General features: G+C 38.5%; 1 protein-coding gene and 1 pseudogene across 1 annotated transcript; one reads left to right on the forward strand and one right to left on the reverse strand.

Annotated features, from left to right (window-relative positions):
• Positions 1-15,117: 15,117 nt before the first annotated feature.
• On the forward strand, positions 15,118-18,335 carry LOC113315651 (annotated as a pseudogene).
• A 1,131-nt stretch (positions 18,336-19,466) lies between these two features.
• On the reverse strand, positions 19,467-20,233 carry LOC113315652 (F-box/kelch-repeat protein At3g06240-like). The gene is made up of 3 exons (XM_026563914.1): positions 19,883-20,233; positions 19,603-19,790; positions 19,467-19,506 (listed from the first exon to the last, which is right to left on the reverse strand). The coding sequence occupies exons 1-3, from the start codon at positions 20,231-20,233 to the stop codon at positions 19,467-19,469; spliced, it is 579 nt and encodes a 192-aa protein (XP_026419699.1).
• Positions 20,234-20,861: the final 628 nt, after the last annotated feature.

The following is a 20,861-nucleotide window of genomic DNA, read 5'->3' on the forward strand; positions in this document are numbered from 1 at the left end:
AACTCATTCACAATTCTCGTAAAGTCCGGACAGCTAGCTAGATTTCGACCTTGGTTCTTAGCCTGAGAAACTATCTCTTGGTGATTAGTAGTCATAACATCCGATCTTTCTTTACACATGTGTAGATACACTTTACACTCTTATCACATGTCTTTATTTGTTATCAGTGCTAGGATTGTGCCTTCGATAGCTAGATTGACATCTCCATTTTGCTGTGAGCTTAAACTGACTTGCACATGTCACATTTGATGGAATCTGAGCTTATATTTTGACCTAGAACTTTGTAGGTACGTTCTAAGCAAACCTTCACGAGACTTCACTCGTCCACTAGGGACACTTAGTGGTTTAAAAGGCTTAGTGCATACGCTAAATGCATTCGAGAGACCAGCGACAGTGGTATAGGTAGGATTTCCTTAGTTTTGTTTTACTTGAGGACAAGTAAAATTCAGGTTTGGGGGTATTTGATGAGTGCTAAAAAGTGCATATTTCTATGTATTTTTCTTGGCATTTAACTCATCTTTTGTTCATTAATTCTACATTTTATCCCATATTCTGTGTTTTCGTTGTTTTCAAGAATAAATACTTTTCTTAATTAATTTTGCATTTTTAGGTACTAAAAAAATCCTGGTTATCTCACGGAGCGAAAAGAGCAAAGGAACGGTAAAGACTCTCGCTAGGAGGAAGCGAAGAATGATGTTTGCAAGAGCCGGATCAACTAGAAGTGGGCTTGAAGAGGAAGAATTGTTCTTAAAGAAGATATGGGCTTGGCATACCCAAGGTCCAAAACCCTTACCCAAATCCATTTACATTATCCATACCCATTTCCATGAGAGCCGTCAGATTGGATCCATCTTGTCATCCAACGGTCGCCTCATCATTGTGCATCAAAATCCGAAGCTCCTGTCAAACACTATAGTACCTAACTCCATCTGAAGCCGTCAGTTTTGTTGTATCTCATCATCCAACGGTCGCTTCTATCGCGTCGTTGGATCATTCCATCACCTTTTCATCCTACACTTTCGCTTTGCTGAGCATCAACCTTTGATACACCCGCCTCACACCTTAGCCATCAAACCCATCGACCTAAACCAAACACACCCTTCTTCCCAAACATCGAGTTCTTCTCCTCCACTCCCTCTGCAGAGAAAACTCTGCCATCTCCATCACCACCATCTCTTCCATCTCCACCTCGAACACCACCACTACCACCTTCCCCCGACAAACTCAGTATTCCATCACCACCCTTGTCTCTTCCTTTCTCGTCTGTAGCATCGAGTCCTGATGCTACAAACTCGACAGTGAGAGAAGCTAGGGTTCACAGAAGTCTAGGGCTAGGCCAACAGCGCAACAAGAGCAGGAAGAGCATCAGAGGGACATCAAGAAGCATGGGTCGAGCAGAATTCACACATGGGTATGTCGAATTTGATTTTCCCCAAAAGTTAGGGTTTGCAAATTTAGGGTTTTGTGAAATTAAGGATTTTGTTGTAAGCTATAAAAGGGAAGCTGTAGAGAATGCAAAACTTGTTCTTGGGTCATCCGAGAAACCCCCTAATTGGGTTAAGTTCATGTTCAGTTTCAATTTAATCTCATGTTTAGTTTAATTCCATGTTTATCTGTATCTTCATGTTAAGTATGTTCTAAATCACTGGTGCTAAGGTTGAGATGAAATTTAATTCCTGTTAGGTGGTAAAATATTAGGAAGGAATTCTTGTAGTGATCAGTTGCCTAGGGAAGTGATGAACTTAGTATGTAATATCACCTGTGATTGAGTGTGCCTTAAACAGACACTCAATGCTAGGGGTGATTGAGTAACTTAGCTCATTAACTTTCCACAAATGCATAACCTGGACTAAGGAAGGCATGAACCTCCCCCTTTTTCCATTAGGGACAAGAATATGAACTAGAATTGCTACTATCTAGCTAGGTATAAGATGGATTCAAGACCTTAGTGTTTTACTTATTTGTCACTGTTTTACTTAGAGAACTCACTGCTCATTGCTCATTGTTATTCATTGCCTTTGCTTCTTTGGCTCACTGCCACTGTCACTTATTGCCTCTGTCTCAGTTACTTTTAAGTTATTATTGTTGCTCTTGCTCACCACTGTCTTTGTCACTATATTACTCTTTTACTCACTGTCCTGTTTAGCTACCTTGATGTTTTGCACCACTGTTACTGTTAGAGAATTAGCTTAGGAGGATCTCAACACACACCAAGTCTCTGTGGATCGACCCGTATTTGCACATTAGCTTCAATCGACACCGTGCACTTGCGGTTATCATTTGTAGGATTTTTAGAAACCTACCATGCGGCTGTGGAATTTTATAGGGGTTATCTTGTATCTTAAAACTCCTTGATGAATGCATTTAGCTTCGGCTTCATGATTGCATCTAAATTAAGTTGGAATGTATTTTTTCTTCTAAGTCTATGAAACATCTCTTCTCGGAAATTTCATTAGGATCCCGTTCTTGTACCTTTGCCAATTTTATTGACAAAAAGGGGGAGAATTAATGTGTATTTCTATTACATACACATATGGTTTTCGGATCATTGTGTAAGGTGGGGTGGTTTCCATGTGAGATGGAGTATTGACTAGGGGTGGGGGTGATACATATCACCGTAGTATTATTGTCAAAGTTGTGATACAATGAAACTTTGATGCTGTGTAATAATACTATGATGGATCTTCAACAAGTACATGATGAACACATGAAGAGTTGAAGAACCAAGGAGATCAAGCTTGTCGTTTTTACTTTTAACAAGTACAAGCCATATGTAAATGGTTTTGTCACTAAAATTGACAAAGGGGGAGATTGTTAGAGCACTGCTCGGTTGAACCCACTAGCGTTGGTATGTCAAGTTAGTTGTCAATTTTAGTTGCCAAAATTCATTCTTTATTTAGCATACTAAAGATAGTTTCGGACTAGTTTAGGTCTAAGGAGTTGAATCGAAGCTATTCTTAAAGGATGAAGATTGAAGATTGAAGGCTACAAGAAGACATCAACAAGTACTTCATCAACAAAGATATGTGATTGATTTTGTTTGGATTCTTGTTCAATTCTACCTTTCTAATCTATCGAGATAAATGCTCACTCTATGGAACAATTCCTATGACGGTAAATGTATATTTATGTATATATACTTGAGGTTATTTGATTCATGACTTTGGTGATAATAACCTTTATCCCTATAAAGGATCTCATGTTATAGTGAATGATCTTGTGAATCCAATGAGTCAAGAATCACTCAATTCCGAGTTGTAACGATAAAGTTATGAGTGATTTAAGTTCATTAGTAGGAAACATTCCATGGGCTTGGGAGTGGTCCGCGAACTTGGGCCCAATACGTGACTAAAAGGGATTTTTGGTCAAGTTGGTGATGTTTCCTTATCTAGGAAAGTTAGCTATTGGTCCAAACACTTTTGATTACCATATTAAAGTGTTTGTGATTCCTGCCTAAGTTAAAATGTCATTTATTCACATAAATATAATTTTTGCTAAATAAGTTATTTATTTAATTATTTTGGCAAGAGTTTTAACTTAGGAAAGATTCCCATATTTAGGAGAGTCTTGTAAAAAGAAAATAGCTTTGCTTAGCTTCCAAGCTATTGTTCATTGTAAATAAGGAGTTCGCGAGTTTACACGTTTTTCATCCCTTTGGAAAATTGGCATAAGCTTTGCAGGTTGTTTTCCACGTCTTCTGTTCTTCGTGAACAAGAGTGAGATAAAAGTCTTTGTATTAGGGATCACAAAGCCAAGTTGGATTTAATCTTTGTGATTGATCATACAACTTGTAATCTAGGTTTTTTACCTCTTGTCTATTCTAAGGTTTTCTCTTCTGATATAAAACCATTCAAGAGTTGTTGATCATAAACCCTAGGTTTTGATAGATTTCAGTTTCCGATCGTATACCAACATTTATTAGTCGAAATCGGAGGCTAGAAAGAAAAACTTCTTTTGAGGCATCTTGTAAAAATCCTTGAGAAGTTTTAAACAAGATATCTCTAGATTTATTCTAGTTGTTCTTGTTGTAGAGTTATTAGGTTTCTCTTCCTTTTATTAAAGAGTATAATAATCCCTAATCTACAGGTTTGTTTTGTTACTTTTACCTAGTAATTATTTTATCAAAATAAACACAAGATTTCCAAAACCTTGATTTACATCTAAAGGTAAATCAAACCGGTGTTTTGTGGAAACAAAATATCGAATCGTATCAATCGTGGTGGTGTATCTTCTAAAGAGAGCCTCGAGTTCTGCTAGAAGATTTGTGTGAAGAATTTATAAAGATAATCGGTATTCTTTTAGGAGTTCTACAAGTGCTAAAGAAGGTATTACATCTAGTCCGAATAGGTGGTAGGAATTTGGTGTAACAGCTTATAATCAGTGTGTGTTTATTCTGGACTAGGTCCCGGGGTTTTTCTGCATTTTTGGTTTCCTCGTTAACAAAATCTGGTGTCTGTGTTATTTCTTTTCCGCACTATATTTTATTTATATAATAAAAATATCACAGGTTGTATGTTAAGATCAATCAGTTCTTGTATCCGACCTTAGGCTTGTTGAGTGAATTGATTGAAACTTGAACATTGGTCTTTGGTACCGTTCAAGTTAATCCTCTTATATTTAATCGGGCTCAAAAATACCTATTTACTGATTGCGGATTGAATCAAGAGATAGAGATATACAACTCTTTGATATACTTTTTTATAGATTGAATCTAACTGTCTAGTTGATTTTCTTGAAAGTATATTGGAGTTTGACTATTCAGATTTCCAAACGAAATATTGGGTGGTGTTGTTAGACCCCCGCTTTTTCATATACCTCTATTCTAAATCCTATTTCAGTTTTGAAGCTCAGAGTTGCAAGAAGTTTCGATTTTTTCCTTCTGAAAACCCTAGATTTCCAGCCGCCAGGTACAATCACGGCTGGGAAACCATGAACTCCTGGACGTTATTGAGTTATACGGCTCACAGTTCATGAACTCCCAGTCGTTATGCAACTTTACGTATGGAACGGTGAAAAGTACATGTCCGTATTTAGTCCATTACGGCCAGGTATTTTCTCCGTGCATGGGAAGCATTTAATACTGTCCGAAAATATTAAATGCTATTTAATGTTGTTGGCGCCGGTTGGGTTACCCAACCGTAACTGTTTTTACGGCTCGTTTTTAGGTCGTAAGCTGACTCCTCCAATTACAGGGAAATATACGTCTTGGAATTCCTGAACGTAACTTATTTACTGTTAGGAATAGTACTTTTCGACCCAGCCGTAGGTGTAATAACGGATGGGATCTCACTTGTCAACCCAGCCGTATACGCTTTGGCTGGAATATCACTCGTTGACCCAGCTGTTTGTATGTGTTTAAATTTCTTTTGTGAATAATTATGTGACATATGTCATTCTATTATAGATTGTACCGTACATTCTGGTGGAAGATCAAGGGGTGGTTATGGAAGATCAAGAGGTGTTTATTGAATTGCATAAGGAGGTTACGGAAGATCAACCCCAACCTGTGCAAGTTTCCGAGGAAACAAGTGCTCACTATGCAAACAACTATGAGAGGGAAGATAAGAAAGATGCAAAGAAGTGGGCTCGATCACAAGGGCTAAAAAAGATGTGCATCATAGTCCAGAATAAACAAGTTACATATAACGTATTTGAATAACGAGTTATTGGATCCCCACAAATAAAAGTTTGTTAGTGCATGGGTAAACGGTTATAGACATTATGACAATCAAGCCAGAAGCACGGTGGAGTCGGCTCACTATCGGTTCAAGAGTAAGTTAAATGGTTGTGATGGTGGATTCGTTGTTGTTTTTGAAGCTATGGTTAAGTATTTCAAGCGTGATCTCGATAGAATTAAAGGGGATTTTGAAAAGAGCCGATCTAGACTCGTTACCAACAACCGGGATATCCCTTGGCTCCGGGGAATAAGTTTATATGTTTCTCGATGGGCAATCCTAAAAATGATAACGGAAGTGGAGGCTTGGAGGAACACAATTTTCCACCGGGAATGATATGTAATTGTCCAATTAAGTTGGCTTTGGGGCTCCCATGTAGGCATGCAATAACAAATTATCCCACAAAGATGATTCCGATTGAAGATATAGATCCATTTTGGCAACAACTAACATTTAAAGATTCATCACCAAATCAAGGTCTGGGTAAGTGTTTTGCGACACGGAGGTACACAAGGAACTTTTTGAGAAGTATGCTTCTTTACTACCGGCACAAAGACAACTTTGATTGTATGAATTGCGGAGATTCAACCGTCAATTCACTAGAGAAGATATTTTAGAACCTAAGAAGGGGCAGGGAAAGGGTAGGCCTTCTACCAAAACAACAAAGAAACAGAAAACGGGAGAAGCTAAGAGAAAGGTTCAAGAAGGTCCACAATTGACTCCTTCAATGCGAAGAGATCCTTCGGCTTATGAGAAGTTGAACGAATTGTACAAACTTAAAATAAAGGAAATGAAAAAAGGCGGAAAAAGCAGAGCTAGTGAAATGAAGGGAAAACGCCGCAAGAAGAATGCGGTTGTTGCATCCCAAGAAAGTTCAAAAAGAAAAGTTGATAGTGGAGTCAAAATTAAAGACCCGGTTGTTCCATCCCAACAAGGTTCAACAACCAAAGAAGCTAGTAATGTCCAAAGAAAAGTTGTTGGTGCGGTTGGTATTAAGCAATTAGATAGAAGCCGAGGTAATGACGTCAAAGGAAAAGAACCGATGGTCGAACCATCGCTAATCACCCCACAAAGAGTTATTAGTAACCTCGATGGTGAGAAAAAGACGACCTTCTTGGATGTAGGTCCGATTAAATCACCCCCTATAGATGAGGAAGGTAATTATATCCGACCTACTTACACGATATAAGAAAATTACATGCACTTCTTACCACATTTTATTCATAACTACGTCAAGTCCACCGACGATGTTAAGGGCGACGGAAATTATGGTTACCATGTGTTCGTAGATCAACTTGGACCTTTTGAGCAGGCAAAAGTATGGGGTAACGACCAAATTACTTATTTTAGGAAAAGTGTTTGCTTGAACTACGTGGTTTCCACGACTTTTACAAGCCAATGATGAGATTCGAAAGAAATGACACGGAGGCGATGCTAAACGAGGAGTTCAAAGCATTTGAACGGCGTTTAATAGGAAACACTATATTGACAAGTGAATATTGGATGAAAATGCCAATATGTGGCTATCTACTATCCAACGCACTCAATTGTTGTTATTCATTCCATATCCTATGCAGATAGTGTTACATACGACCAACAATACGTGTTTTTACCGAAGAAGAATCTCCAAAGATAGTCATCATGGGGTTCGTGAACATGAACCATTATATCGGCCTCCAATTGAAAGATGGATGCCCATTACCTCCATTAAGGAAGGTAGACGGATGTGACGGCGAAATACCAATGACTTGGTGTCATAGGTTCGAGGAAAGATTTCAATTTTGGGATGCATTACAGTTATCGAGGGATGGCCCGTTGTGTGTACTAATGAGTTCTGACGAGGATGAGTATGGGTAAATGTGTTGTGAAGGTATATGATAACAATGTTTTTTATAGGGTGGTGATTAAAATGATAATATGATAACAATGTGGTGTGAACCTATGTATTTTGAATCACTCATTATATATGAAGAATCTAGTTTTACTCTTATTATGTGTTTGTAATGATAATATGATAAAGTTATGTGGTTATTTAGAGGTATTTACGGCTAGGTCATACGCTGACACGACCTATCCGTAATGACCCAAGTGATCTATTCGCAGAATCACGGCTGGGAAACCTAACCGAAAATCCGGTAACAGCTAGTAATCCAACCCGTATCTCTGGGTAATGTAAAATTTACGGATGGTAATCCTGGCCGTAACTATTCATGTAATACCAGTTTCAGATTTTACCAAGTTACGGCTGAGACACCAAACCGTAAAACCGATTTCAGATATGTTTCTTGCCCGTAATTCTGGGTACTGACAGTTTTACGGCTGGTAATCCTGGCCGTAACTCTTCCTGTAATACCAGTTTCAGATTTTACTTAGTTACGGCTAAGACACCAAACCGTAAATCATATTTCGGCTAGGATTCCTGGCCGTAATTCTGGGTACTGTCAGCCTATGGCTGGTAATCCTAGCCGGTTATTACAGCTTACGGCTGATAATCCTGGCCGTAATTTTCCCTGGAATGTTAGTATCTTAAATAAGAATCTGATAAATTAAGAATCAAAACACTATTATCTATTCATTCAAGGTTAATGAAAAGTAACTCTGAAAAGTAAATCACCCAAATCCATAACCTTAAACATGCTAAAAGTCTGCATAAACATTAGCTGGGATGACTTAAACAAGTAAATAACCTACAATCATCCACTACGACCAACAATCAAATGAACATCCTCAGAAGATGATGAAGAACTATCGGGAGTTTGGGAAATACTAATCCAATCATCCTCGTCGTTGGTATATAGATCATCCTTCGCTGGATTATGTAACTCCAAAAGCCTGAGAATCAGTGTTCTTTGTTCCTCGCAATCCAAATATAAAACCTCCTCAATGTTACGTTTCAGTCCCCTGGCAATCCACTTAGCTCTCTTGACCTATTTTCACATCATTCAATTAATAGTGGTACATAATTTGAGAAACGTATACCAAAAAAAGAATCATATACTTAGCCTATGTACCATCATCGTAGCAATATCACACATTAGTAGTTCCCGGGGTTCTTTCTCCTTTTCAGGGTTCCTAAAAATGATGAAAAACATATCAGAAGATAGGATTACGGATTGGAAATAACAGATAACCCATCCGTTATAAACTTTATCGTCTGGGAAAAATGAGACCCCATAACCGTAAACATAGTCTCGGCTTAGAAATATGATGACGACCTAACCGTAAACAAAGTATCATCTAGAAAATACAAATAACGGTTAGGAAAATTTATTTGTGGTTAGGAAACTCTCAGCCGAAACACTCATCACTCAATTTTACTTTGCAAACAAAGGACAACTTACAGATGGGAAGTCCCATCCTTAAATATATTTCACGGTTGGGTTCTCAAATTTTCCTAACCGCGTGAGACAATAACGGTTGGGAGTTCTTGATGTCCCATCCGCTAAATGTACATTACGGCCAGGGCGATATGATATCCCGGTCGTAAACGCTTCAGAAAACCATTTTTTGAAACCCTAAAACGATGATCGAACCTATTTTTTCAATCTAATGGTAAAATAACTGGTGGTTTTTTTGATTCTTACTTAGTAGGAGCCATTTGTGGATGATTCACAGGTGTTTGAACATATTAGTTCACCACAGGAGGATTTCTAGGTGTTTGGAAAGATTGGTTCACCACATCTCCATTAAAAGGAACGTCAATAACTTGCCCTGTTTCAGATTCATGATTCAGTCGGCCGGATCTTGTCACTCTTGGTCTTGATGCCATCTTGAGAATCAATGGAGAATAAAAAGTTTTTGAATTTTGGTTTTTGCGAGTTTTTGAGAAGATGAAGGAGAATAGAAAATGAATGGGGAGAGGGTTAAAATTAAGATTAGGTTTATATAGAAGAGAGGGTAAATCAGACTTTTAAGTCACTTGAATCTCCCCCCATCTAGTTTTTGCCTCACCAAAACATTTAAGCCCCCAAAATGGTCAAAAGACCTAGACTTTTTAAGCCCCAACAATAGGGTTTTTATTTTAGGCAGTATGCTTTTTTTTTATGCCAAAGATGTGAGAATTTATCGACTTAAAGGAGTTACATTGTCTGCAATCAAAAGATTTTCTATAATAGCAGGTGGTTTGTCAAACTAGACGTTATTGACACTATACTTTCTGCTGAATTTTGCTAGAGTGTCAGCAGGTTTATTACAAAACCTAAGAACAAAATGGCAAATCCAATGAGGAATGCTTTTCAGACACTCAATGGCATCAAGCAAAATGTCTTCATTTTCCCAAGATATCACCGGTGCTTGCTTAGTTATGTAGCTCTCAATTCCTTGCAAATCTTTCTCGAAAACCACATGTGTAAGTAGCCTATTTTTGCGTCATCTGACAGCCTCCAGGAACTCTAGACATTCTGCATGTTCGGAGTCTTTCCCTCCTGCATAGCACTTGGATGCGCTTCCATGCCATTGCCCTGCAAAGTCACGAAGAATCAGAGCAATCCCTGTTAGTTTCGTATTTTTATCATAAGATGCATCGCAATTTGTAGTAAAGAATGGAGATGCAGGGGGTTTCCAATGCAATGGATGTGTAATGTGATGTGTGGTTATGTTTCTGGTCTGCTGTTTAGAATTTAACCCCTCCAAGTAGCTTGCAAAGCTCATAGCCTTTTTTGCAACTGTTGCTGGGTTTGCTTTCTTTTTCTGAAAATGTACTTCGCATCGTTCGTTCCATATTGACCATGAAACAATCATAATCAGGTGTAGCCATCTTGAATATGAACTGGTAGTTGTGTTGTTTTCATCCATGCTTCAAATATGGTAGCAATATCATCATAATTGCATGTTGTAATACTTGAACCTCCTGGAATGAGCATCCATACGGCTCTTGAGAAAGGGCAAGTAAACAAGACGTGCATAGTTTCCTCTTCATGCTGATTGCAGAAAGGGCAGGATCTGTTGATGTAACTACAATTACGAGAGAGTCTGACATTTGTGGGTAATATGTCAGCAAAGCATTTCCACCAGAAATGTTTGACCCTAGGCCAGATTTGAATGTTCCACAGCTCCTTCTACTTAATCTCTGTGTTTTGAATCATCAGAGATACTTCTGTGTCTCCCAAACTGATTTCGTGAAGATTGTTATAGGCTGATTTGAGGCTGAAATGTCCGTTTCTGGTAAGGTTCCAAATGAGTTTATCCTCCGTTGTTGTTGGAATTCTCATCTTCAAAATAAGGTTTGCAGTTTCTGGATCAAAAAGTTGCTTCACCAATGAAGAGTTTTATTGGTTATCTTCTTGAGTTATCAGCTCCTTAACCCAAATATAATTTTCACTATGTTCAACATCTTGTCTTGGTATAGGTGGTACCGTCATCCCTGTAATCCAGACATCAATCCATATTTTGATTTTGCAGCCTGTTCCAATTCTCCAACGACTATGAGCTTTGATGAATGGGATTTGCTTTTGTAGACCCTTCCAATCCCATGAGAAATTTGTTTTGAAGTTTGCATGGAGCATAATAGTACATGGGAAATACTTAGCTTGCATTGCACGAACCCAGGGCTCATCCGTATTTATACATATTCTCCAAGAAACTTTAACCAGCAAAGCTTGGTTCAATATCTTCAGGATTTGAAAACCCTGTCCACCTAGGTTTTTATGAAGACCGAGTTTCTTCCATGAGTTTATATACGTACCGTTGTTTTCCGAGAAGCCCCACCAGAAGTCTCTTTGTAGGCTGTCAATCTGTTTAATGATCTCAGCTGGAATTTGGAGGCAGTTCATAGAAAACGATGGGATAGTGTTAGTCACTGATCTTATCATCAATGACTTACAGCCCTGAGACATGCATTCACCGTTTCACTTTGATAGCCTTCCCTTCACATTGTCCACCAAACCTTTGAAACAATCAATTTTTTTCTTTCCAATCAATAAGGAAAGCCCTAAATATCTTTCAGTTGAAGCCATCCTTGGTACTCTTAGCCTCTTTGTCAGTACTCTGCAGAAACGCTATGGTACATGAACGCTAGTGAACGCTCGATTTATTGAAATTCACTAGCTGTCCCGAAGCTTGGCTAAAATCTTTGATGATATCAAGCAGATTATTGACATTATGCATATTAGCATTGACAAATAAAAGGCAATCATCCGCGAAGAAGAGATGTGATATGGGAGGGGCACCTGTAGCAATTCTGATACCTTGAATCTGGTTGTTGTTTTCTGCATGAAGTAGCTGACGGAGAAAGCTTCTATGACAATGATGAATAAGTATGGCGACAAGGGATCACCCTGTCGAACTCCTCTTGTTGGCTTGTAGGACTGACACGGGGAACCATTGAGAATAATAGAAATCTGTGTTGTGCTAATGCACTGCATTATCAATTGGCACCATCTTTGGTTAAATCCCATCTGTAGCATGACATATACGAGGAATGGACACTCCAGCCTATCGAAGGCCTTTGCCATATCAAGATTCAAAGCCAGATATTTAGAATTCTCCTTTTTATTCCTCATTGTATGTACAATTTCTTGAGCAAGATGGATGTTGTCCGATATTTGTCTCCCCGGTACATAAGCAGCTTGTAGGGGGAGATTATCTTCTTCATAATTTTCTTCATTCTAGAGGATAAGATCTTCGATATTAGCTTATATGAAGTGTCGCATAGGGCTATTGATCGCAGATCAGCTGGAAACTGTTTATGCTTTGTTTTAAGGATAAGAGTAACATTAGTATTGTTCAAGCTTTTTAGAATGTAGCCTGAACGGAAAAAATGCTTCACTGTTTCAACCACGTCATTACCAACGATCTCCCAATGTGATTTGAAGAACCCAGGTGGAAAACCGTCCGGGCCTGGTGCCTTCCATGATTTCATACTCTTTAAAGCCTTGAAAATTCTAGCATCTTCTGGTATGCGAGTTAACTCCACGTTATCTGCATCTGTGATTGTTTTTGGTATGCGTTGAAGTATGGCTTCATTCTTCATTGGAGAACTGGTAGTATGCAACGTGCTATAGTGCTCTATCAGAAATTTTTCAAGTTCATTTCTCGTAGTACACCAATTACCAGTTTCATCTTTTAGCGCAGTGATATTGTTTCGAGACCGCCTTCTGTTGGCATTTGCATGATGAAACCTTGTGTTTCTGTCCATTTAAAAGTAGAAATCGTCTCTTGCTTTCTGTCCCCAATAATCATTCTGTACCTGATGCCAAAACTCAATCTGATTTTCCACTTGTTGTATGTCAGAATTTTTGTTGGATGTTGGAGAAGCTTGTTGGATAACAGCCATTTGCTGGTGCAAAAGAAATATGTTGCTCTGAATATTTTCGAACTTCTCTTTATTCCACCGTGAGACAAATCTTCTTGTGGTGATTAGTTTATTTGAGAATTGGAAAGCCTGAGAGCCATCAAACTGGTGTCCCCAAGCAGTCGCCACTTCTGCTTTAAGAGAATCTTCTTTCTCATAGCATTAGAAGTATTTCCAATTTCTTCTATTGTCGTCATTCGAAGTTGAAGTATCTAACATGATCGGGCAATGGTCAGATCCAAGCTGAGGAAGATGAATAAGTTTGGCATCTTGAAAATGTATAAACCAATCTCCATTCACCAAAGCTCTGTCAATTCTTGACATTCGCACTCCAGTATCGTGTGCGTTGCTAGACCACGTGAAGGACCTTCCTGTGTAGCCGAGATCTTCTAATCCAACTTCATATATTAGATTCACATAAGGGGCATCTCTTGATGAACTAGCAATTGATTTTGAGCTAGTGTTTGCTCCTGATAAAGTATTTGACACACGAACTCTGTCTTCATCTTTAAAAATCAAATTAAGATCACCGATGATGGCCCATGGTTGCTGAATAGTGCCACTCAGATTCTTAATGTAGTTCCATTGAATATCTTTATTATTGGGATACGAAGAACCGTACATGCACGTTAACAAGAATTCTGACTTTGAAGGTTCATCATGCACCAATATATTAATAATCCAAGATTCTACATGCACTATCTTGCAGTGGAAACCATCTTTCCATAAAAGTATTAATCCTCCAGCTAATCCTATGGAGGAAATGAGTTTGCTATTTGGGTACTTGTAGGGTTTAATTAGTTTTTTCATTTTGTCAGCTGTTATCTTAGCTTCTGAAATAAAGATAATTTCAGGATCATAACGTTGTATTAGGTCTTTTCGATGATCCCTAGTGGTCTTACTAGCAAATCCCTGACAGTTCCAATCTATTATTCTCATACTTAATTTTCCAAATGGAAAAACAATATGGCTAATGCAGTGATAAGAAGTTCTTAAATGGCATTAAAATGAACAATGGAAAATAAATGAAAACTTTAAATGGAAAGAAAATAGTTAGATTATTACCACAGAAGCATGCTCCTCCTGATTTTGTATGGCATCCACCCTTGTGTATGTAATTAGGTATATCAGCACCCGACTCAGCAACATCCATGAGTTCCCCACGATTAGGATCACTGACACCCCCTCCATTAACAGCTAGGATAGGACCCTGAATTGATGGGTTGGAGCCATTTGTTTGCAAGACTTGATTTCTTGCTCTCTTAGTGTTTATGTTATCATCAGCTTCATCCAAAAGTTCCATGTCCTTCTCCACATGAACATAGCCATCATCATTTGCTTCTAAGTTGTCAACCTCAGTACTAGCAGCTTTCTCTTTAGCAAGGCAGTGCTCTTCATATTCCTCTTGGGTCATGGCCCTTTCTCGCAAAAATTTTGTTGTCTCTTCGCAAGTATCTTCAATATGATCTATAATATAACATTTGTTGCAGAGGATGTGAGGTTGTTTGATCCAATGATATCGTATCCAGGATGGTTCACCAGAGTTGGTGTTCCACCATTCACCTCTTTTGAGTGGTTTCTTCAAGTAAATTTCAGCACGCGACGTGACCATATTACCTGAACGAGGCCTACAGTTTTTGGGCTCAACTGAGATTTTTGTGCCCAGATCTTCAATGGCTTCATTCACCACTGCAACGTGATGATGCTCCAGCAACAAACCCTTAAATTGAACACTTCAAGCTTGTTTGGAGAAAACATAATCCTTATAAGCTATTTCAGTGGTGTACTCCTGGAGAGCTAGGAGACTTCTTTCGACGTTCCACAATATCTTTTTTAGAATATCTTTCATGTCTTTCCGAGAATTGAATTTGAAGACAAATAAATACTTCCCAACAACTTTCATCTCCCTCTTTCTATAGTTTTTCCACAGAATATTCAGTTCATCCTTGATAGTTGAAGTTTCAATTTCATCATCTTCAGTTAATAACTTGCCAATCAAGGCGTTTTCCCAAGTCACTGCAGCTTCACCCAAGTTTTTTGTCGAACCAATTGCACCTCTGGGGTTTCGAATCGCAATAACCTTCATTTTTTCAATAATGTTATTCATGTTACTAGCAGTAGTCGAATCCATACTTTTGCAAGGTAGAAGCTTTTGATTAGGTTTAGGGTTAGGAGATATTCTAACAGTTCTTATAAGTTGAACTATCCCTATACAATAGGAATGATAAATATAAAAGGTGGATTGGATATTTTGTTTCCTATATTTTGGTTAAGAAATATTCAACATAAGGAAAGAATATATTTTGTTTTGAATTGGTTGCATGGGATCCGAATTTTTTTTTGAGGCTTACTGAAAATCCGGGGATTGAAAGGCCGAAAGTAATGATTTTGAATTTTGTAAGCTTGGATCGGAGATTGACTCAGATGACTGAACGGGGGTTAATGGATTCAAAAACTTGATTTGGGGGTATACTATGTTTCTCGTACTGAGGTAAAACTGATCTTGAACTCTGATTGATTAGCAAAATTGTTGTTTGAGGATATGCTGATATAGGCAATAAAGCCATGGTTGACAAAATTGTCATGAGGATGCTGTCATAATGAAACACAAAGGTCCAAAACTGGATGGGATCCGTGTTAAATCAAGAGGAAACCTGCAAAATTAGAAATCCATACGTTTAAGATGACAGGAAAATAGTAGAATAGATCACAAAAAACAATGGAAATCACTGGAATATGAACAAAAGAAATGAGACTAAACTTAAATAAAATGCATGATTAAAAAACTAAAGAAAATCAAACGGAAAATCAAAGATAAAACATGATTAATATGAATAAAAGGTTAGAGATTCATAAAGATTGGAAGATCAGAGATTAATCATTAGAATTCTAGGAGATGCAGAAGATTACGAACAACAACACTTGAGTTACTAATTAGAAGTGTAGAAAAAACAGATAAATTTCATTTTACTTCCTAATAACCCGTTTTTGTCTTTTAAGGCAGTATGCCATTTTTTCTTTTTTTTTTTTGAGCCCTGTTGAATGTATCAAAATAAATAAATAGATGTTTCCTAATTCATGAAACACCCAGGTCAGTGTATGAAAAAGGAAACCTGTCTTCTATAAATATTAAAAGAGACACTGTACAAAGCAGATTAGCCTTGTTATTCTCCTCCGAAACTTAATCCCCCAAATAATAATAATACAGAGAAAAAGCTTCTTTTTTTTATCAGTTATACAGAGAAAAAGCTTAAGCTTAATAACGATGGTGACTGAACAGAGACCGAATCAAGGAAATCAGAAGGTGACTATGGACGAAGAGCAAATCACCAATTTTGGACTAAAAGAAGATCATATTAATCGACCACTGTGTGTATGTCCTGATGGTCGGCTAGTTCTTGAGACTTGCTCACCTTTCTATAAGCAAGCTTATGATTTCTTGATTGCAATTGCTGAGCCAGTTTCCAGGCTTGAATCAAAGCACGAATACAAGTTGACACCATATTCCTTATACGCTGCGGTATCGGCAGGTATTGAGACCCGAACCATCGTCAGTGTTCTAAACATATTGTCAAAAACCATGTTACCAAAGGAAGTCATCGATTTTATTCATGCTTGTACATGTCATTATGGAAAAGTAAAGCTTGTGCTTAAGAAGAATCGATATTTCGTCGAATCCCCATTCCCAGAGGTATTGGAGACGCTACTCCGGGATGACGTGATTTCTCAGGCAAGGCAGGGGATTATTTCTTCTTCTGAGGAGGAAAAATTATGTACTAGTACTAGTCAGGATTATGAGTTGCTTGTAAAAAGCATTAGTAGGAGAGAAAAAGAAAAGCATGCCTTCGAATTGAAGCCAAGTCACGTGGGAACAGTGAGGGAACATTGCTTGCCAAATGCTCTGAATTACCCTATGTTGGAGGAGTACGACTTCAGAAACGACACGGTTAACCCTAACCTAAACATAGAACTGAAGCCCTACCAGAAAAAGAGTCTTGGTAAAATGTTTGGAAATGGTAGAGCAAGATCAGGCATTATTGTTCTACCTTGTGGAGCAGGAAAATCTTTAGTTGGAGTCTCCGCGGCTTGCCAAATCCGTAAGAGCTGCCTTTGTTTGGCCACGAGTAATGTTTCTGTAGATCAGTGGGCATATCAATTTAGAATGTGGTCTACTATCAGAGAGGACCAAATATGTTGTTTCACATCTGATGCTGGCAGTGAGAAAAGTTTCAATGTGTCTAATGCCGCTATTGTTGTGACCACATATCACATGATCGCTTATGGTCGTCAGCGATCAGAAGAGTCCCAAAAAATTATGAAAGTGATAAGACAGACAATGGGGGTTGCTTCTTATGGACGAGGTGCATGTGGTTCCTGCAGACATGTTCCGCAGAGTCATCCGTGAAACTAAATCACATTGCAAGCTTGGGCTCACTGCAACACTAGTGAGAGAAGACGAACGTATCAGTGATTTGAACTTCCTTATTGGTCCAAAAATGTATGAAGCAAACTGGATGGACTTGGCAAAACAAGGGTTCATTGCAAATGTTCTGTGTGCTCAAGTACGGTGTCCAATGACCAACGAGTTCTTCGCCGAATATTCAAAAGATGAAAACTCCAAGAAAAAACAAGCGCTCTGCGCGATGAATCCAAATAAGTTCCGGGCGTGTGAGTTTCTGATACGTTTTCACGAACAACAGCGCCGTGATAAGATAATCGTTTTCTCTGATAATCTTCTCGCACTCAGGGAGTATGCCTTGAAGCTGGGGAAACTAATGATCTGCGGTGCGACCAGCCACGAGGAAAGAACGCATGTTCTCTCCCTGTTTAAGAACAGTCCAGATGTAAACACCATTTTCATTTCTAAAGTTGGTGATAACTCGATAGATATCCCGGAAGCCAACGTGGTTATCCAGATTTCATCTCATGCGGGTTCGCGACGTCAAGAAGCTCAACGCCTGGGTCGAATCCTTAGAGCCAAGGGTAAACCTGAAGATAGAACGGCCAGGGGTAATGAAGAGTACAGCGCCTTTTTCTACTCCCTGGTGTCTACGGATAGAATGGAGATGCATTATTCAACCAAAAGACAAAAGTTTCTAATGGGCCAAGGTTACAGCTTTAAGATCATTACAAGTTTGCCGCCACCTGATTCTGGAGCTAGCCTAAGCTATCACTGTTGTGATGAGCAACTGCAACTTCTCAACAAGGTACTAAATGCAGGTGATGATATGGTCGGTTCGGAGCAATCTGACAAAGATAAAGACGATGATGACGGTACACTTCCAGAAACTTGTGCGCATCTTAGACGTATAAAACCCAAGGACCCAGCAAAAAGACACGACTTGTTTAAAAAGCGGCGGCGCTTATGAGCTTGATACTGGAATAGCTTTCGTTCTTCTCTTTTTTTTGGTATTCTTATGGTTTCGTAAATCTATCAGTGGTTATTATGGTGTAGTAGAATTACAATAAGTGGAGAGGCCCATAGGATTATAAATCGCAGGATCTTAAATTGCCCAAACAATGTGGGACTAATAATCTCAACACACCCCCTCACGTGTAGCCTCGTCGGGTCTTACACGTGGACAATAAATCGGGTGACGCGGAGTAAAGGCGCGGTCTAAAGACTCGTCGCAAATTGCTTGCTCTGATACCATGTTAGAATACGGGCATCCAACTCAAAACCAATTGGCAATGAGTGGAGAGGCCCTAAGAATTATAAATCGCAGGATCTTAGATTCCCCAAACAATGTGGGACTAATAATCTCAACATTGGCAGAATTAGAATTGAAGAACTTGGCTGTTGCCAAAGTATGAAAGAAATCAAAGGAACAGATTGAAAATGAACAAAACCAACGAAATAAAAGTTGCTAATACAGCTTATATTGCAAAATTGATTGGATGAGGACTCTGCCCTCATATCGCGTTGCTGCGGTTGAGAATGGTTGATAGATCTCCGGGAATGAGGATTGCCTGAATAATAGAGAACATTTTGTTGAAAGCCGAAGGTGAAACATACAGAGGAACACACAACAACAAAATAGCTAGCAGATGTCTCAATGTTTGAGCTGCTTCTAAGTATCTCAACTAAATCAAGAAGCTTTCAGCAGCAAGTACTTGCAGAAAACTTAAAACAACTACAAATGAAAAATAATACTCCTGCAGATTTAGAATAAAGTCTCTGTATGTGTAACCCCAGCATTAGTGTATGAGACAAAAACCACAGATATTTTTCTCTGTCAAAGCCCCTGATTCTGTTATTTCCATATATTCCACACTACACACTGGATCCAACCGAGTCAGACAAACAATTGTAGGGACACTTAACTAATAACTACAAGTAGACTGGAACAAACAAAATCGTAAAGACAATCAACTACTTGTAGGAGTACAAATTTTCAACTAATAACTAGAGTTTCGGTAAAATTAGATACTAATACTAGTACTATTACAGACTTACAATCCCAATACAGTTATCAGAAATTAGGTTGAGCTAAGAAAACTCAGAGAGTGCTTGCCCTGGTTATTACTATACCACACATACTACAACATGAATTGTAAACCAACATAAGTTCAGCAATGACCATCTACCATTCTACTTGATGCTGAAAGGAACAGGGTTAACAACAAGATACTCACCTGCTTCTCCTCCTCCTCTTCTTCTTCTCAACTTCCAAGTTTACTTTAGTTCCTCTCTTTGATCTCCCTCTATAAGTCTCAGAGTTGAGTGAGACGAAGCTCTCAAAGTAATTCCCAATTTCTAGGTTAGAGGCTGATGGTTTCATACGCTGGAAACCACAAACATCTGATTCCTTGTAATTTCCACTCTTTGGGTCATATAAGAGAAGATTACTACCAGAAACAAATACCAATTCACCATTCTTTAACGACCATATGTATTCAACCAAAATTTATGCACAATTGCGGAATCGGTAATGTCATAGCGTTTAGTCCATGATTCACAATTGCCATATTCCTCCATCACCCACATTTCCCAGCGGCGGTTATCGACTGTAACAAGTAAAGATAGATGGTCATCCAACACTCCCACACTCATACATCGTCGTCTGTCCTCCATACATTGTATTGGCAACTGCAATTCCTCAAACCTCTCATCACCAATATCCAAGGAAACTACAGATTCAGAAGACCTGCAGCGCCATTTACCCAACACCCAATGAGGCCTTCCATGAAAGTACACCCCAAATCCCATAATTTGATGAAACCTATACGGAATATCTTCAATTTCTTTCCATGTATTTGTTCCCATCGTATATGCATTGACAAATGAAAGATCCTCTTCTGACAAACGCTCAATAACTTCTATAATCTTGTAATCCTTGATCTTACCATCATAACCAAAACCAATTAATGAATGAAAATAATAACCACGCTGGCTTGGTGATTTAGGTATTATCTTGTACTCTTTTATAGCAGGATTCCACAGAAAATAGGTGTCTAAACCATATATCCACAAGCATACAATACCATCAAAAGAACCTAATAAATCGAATGAGACACGACATCTTGGATTAAAAGGGGTTATGTCATGATACTCATTCAATGAATCGTATTTTGCAGAGTAGATTACTTGATATTCGTTAAGACTATTATTTTAACCTCCAAGCAGGAGTTTAGGGTTTCTTTCGAGAGTGAGATCAAAATGCCGTTTGACAAAATTAGATTCAGATATTAATAAATTCCAGGTTTTGCATACGCACTTACAGAGGAACGTGGATTTTACTGGTAGTCTCAGAAGAATCTCAAGATACAATTCATCAGGTAGGGTTGAGATTGCTGACGGAGCTCGTAGCGTGCGGCGAGAAAGAAATTTACATCTTTTTGGGGGGAAAGCTTTCAAATGTGAATGTGGATTAGAATGGTGTCGTTGAGAAGAT

Source organism: Papaver somniferum, chromosome 10 (genome assembly GCF_003573695.1).
Source record: "Papaver somniferum cultivar HN1 chromosome 10, ASM357369v1, whole genome shotgun sequence".
Classification (NCBI taxonomy): domain Eukaryota; kingdom Viridiplantae; phylum Streptophyta; class Magnoliopsida; order Ranunculales; family Papaveraceae; genus Papaver; species Papaver somniferum.

Coding starts and splice junctions, on each gene's coding strand:
- LOC113315652 (XM_026563914.1), bottom strand. CDS start 20,233: ATGGGAACAAATACATGGAAAGAAATTGAAGATATTCCGTATAGGTTT. Junction 19,791..19,882: donor ACATTACCGATTCCGCAATT/GTGCATAAATTT, acceptor TATGACCCAAAG/AGTGGAAATTACAAGGAATC. Junction 19,507..19,602: donor AAGAGGAGGAGGAGAAGCAG/GTGAGTATCTTG, acceptor TTCATGTTGTAG/TATGTGTGGTATAGTAATAA.